Raw genomic sequence first — 2,291 nt, 5'->3', positions numbered from 1 at the left:
TCTTTTTCCTATTTCCCACTTAAAAAATTCTGAAATATTCAACAATTTTCCTATAGGTTTGGGGTTTTGAACACTTTAATTTTTAAATAATTTTCCCTTGTCTGTTACTTTCTTGTAATTCTTGTGTTGATTGAGTTTGCTGTCGTGCCAAAACACCATAATGTCATTCATTAAACCCCCTTGGAGTCGAGCAAGGGACAAAATCTGGCAAGTTTTGGTGCCGTTTTCAAGTTTAGCAACCAAGACTAAATTTAACTAATATTTGAACGATTATAATAATAGATTTTTTTTCATCTGTTTATTCCGTTGACTAATAGTTGAGTACTCATAGAACATCGCAAGATCCAGCATCCAAATCATCTGATGTTCACATGGCAAGAACAACATGGCCACATTAGACTGCAGTAAGACTATAGTAATACTCCACCAAAACAGCAACGATAGAGCGAGATGATGGTGGGAAGCTACCACCGTTGGCAAGGGCATGCATGCAGGTGGGCGGCTACTCGTCGGGCGACCGAGCAGCAAGCAGGCGCTTATCAGAAGGTCTCTTTCTTGATACCACGCTCGGCGGAGGGAACCACAACGTCTTCCGTGACGATCCCCATCACCATGGTGATATCGCACCTCACGCTGAAAGCGTCATCCTTCAGGTAAAGTGAATTCTCCAGTTCTGCCTTAGTGACGAAGAGCTTGGAAACGGATGGCTCTCGTTTTCCGGAGAATGTCCAGCACGGACGTATTTCCCGGACGTAGCGGGGCACTGGGTGGCCTTCTTCGTCAAGCAAGCTGATCTTGTACTCTGCCCTGACTTCGCCGGCCTCGCTGGGATCAAGACAGAGTACGATGGATATACAGTTATCATAGGCTGTTGTGTTGTAATGACTGTCGGGGTAGTATCGCAGGCACCAGCGATGGCCTCCGACTAGGAACGACCTCGACGTGATGAATTTGCCGGCTCCGAGTCCCTTGGTGCGGGAGTAGCCGTCGATCTTGAGGACGTGCGACCCGGACGCGGACATGGACGGCGTTACCGCCACGCCGCCGCTGGCACCGTGGGAGGACGCGTGCGAGTTGGACATGGAGTGTATAGCAGGTTACAGCAATGAGAGAGAGAGAGAGAGAGAGGAGAAGACTAGCCTGCGCTCGTGAGGTTCTTATACACGACCATGGCCGCTGCTGCATTTACTCGATCGCACGAGCGTCCAGCGATCGAGATGACGCATACGTGTACTACTCCATCAATTTTGTGTGGCCGGCGCATTCATGCTTTAGCATACGAATCGCCAGCGACGAGGAGGGGAGGAAGCCAAAAGGTTCTTCTAATGAGCGCGGCGTCTCTTCAGTTTTCTTCTGCAGTTGGCGCTTTGTTTGGCTCTCGCCGGTGACACTTTTTTCTTTTTTGCGGGACTCTCGCCGACTCTGACCGAGAGAAAAATGACATGAGAATTTCTAAATTTTTTTGCCGGAACTACTAATTCTCGGTCATCTGAGAATTTCTCAATTTCCCAAACGGCTCGAAACAAATGCAAGCTCGAAACGTTTTCGCGAGAGAGGCTCCACGCGGGCTACTAAACCCTACCCACCACTCCATGACCTCCCCCTCTCGCCGCTGCCAGGGTGTGCTGCCGGGCCAAGTCTGTGCGACACCGGCGGCAGCAAGGAGGCTGCTGATCGCGGAGGCCTGCTATGGAGGGTTCGATGGACTGTCGTGGGTCAGCAACGGAGATGTGTGGCCAAGTTGCGGTCTTCGGCAAGCAATGCTCGGTGGCGACATTGGTGTTGCAGCGCGGCGATCTTCAACAAAGACCTGGCCTAGCTAGGTCATCAAAGAAGAGAGCGTCGGCGCATGGTCCTAGACGGCGGTAATCTCGCCATCAATCTCGGACCTCGCATGCAGCAACATGGGTGGTTTTTGTATTTGCTTCTTTAGGGAGTCATCGTGTTTGGTTTGGGCCAGCGAGGCGACGACTTTGCCCCAATGTAGAAATAATGTTCTCCTTGCCCTTTCCCAATTACATTGTTGTGTTTACGCCGATGAAGGGCGTGTGGAGTCATGTCTCCGGCGGGTCCTCTAGGATCTGGTCGGTTTAGGTTTCAAGTGGATCCATATGAATCCGACCGGCTTTCGTGGTCTTTGATATCAGCATTTTCTTCTCCAAGGCGGAGATTTGCTTCCGTGGACCATAGAAGGCGGAATCCCCTAATCTACATCGACAACTTCCCGATCATTGCTTCTACAAGTTTTTGGATTTTAAAAGTTTTGACCCACCATGGAGAAGGCCAGGCAA

The 2,291-nt window shown here is 50.2% G+C and overlaps 1 protein-coding gene across 1 annotated transcript; it reads right to left on the bottom strand.

The window, feature by feature from the left end:
• Window positions 1-539: 539 nt before the first annotated feature.
• LOC147986416 (BTB/POZ and MATH domain-containing protein 2-like) lies at window positions 540-1,082 on the bottom strand. The gene has a single exon (XM_087542000.1). The coding sequence runs from the start codon at window positions 1,080-1,082 to the stop codon at window positions 540-542; it is 543 nt and encodes a 180-aa protein (XP_087398126.1).
• Between the last annotated feature and the right edge of the window lie 1,209 nt (window positions 1,083-2,291).

The sequence above is a fragment of the Triticum urartu genome, chromosome 2A (genome assembly GCF_056163025.1).
Source record: "Triticum urartu cultivar PI428250 chromosome 2A, HENAU_Tu73, whole genome shotgun sequence".
Lineage (NCBI taxonomy): Eukaryota > Viridiplantae > Streptophyta > Magnoliopsida > Poales > Poaceae > Triticum > Triticum urartu.
The sequence above is the reverse complement of the archived record's forward strand: the minus strand, read 5'-3'. Positions and strand labels throughout refer to the sequence as shown.

Excerpts from the sequence above, each read along its gene's own strand:
- LOC147986416 (XM_087542000.1), bottom strand. The coding sequence starts at position 1,082 with ATGTCCAACTCGCACGCGTCCTCCCACGGTGCCAGCGGCGGCGTGGCG.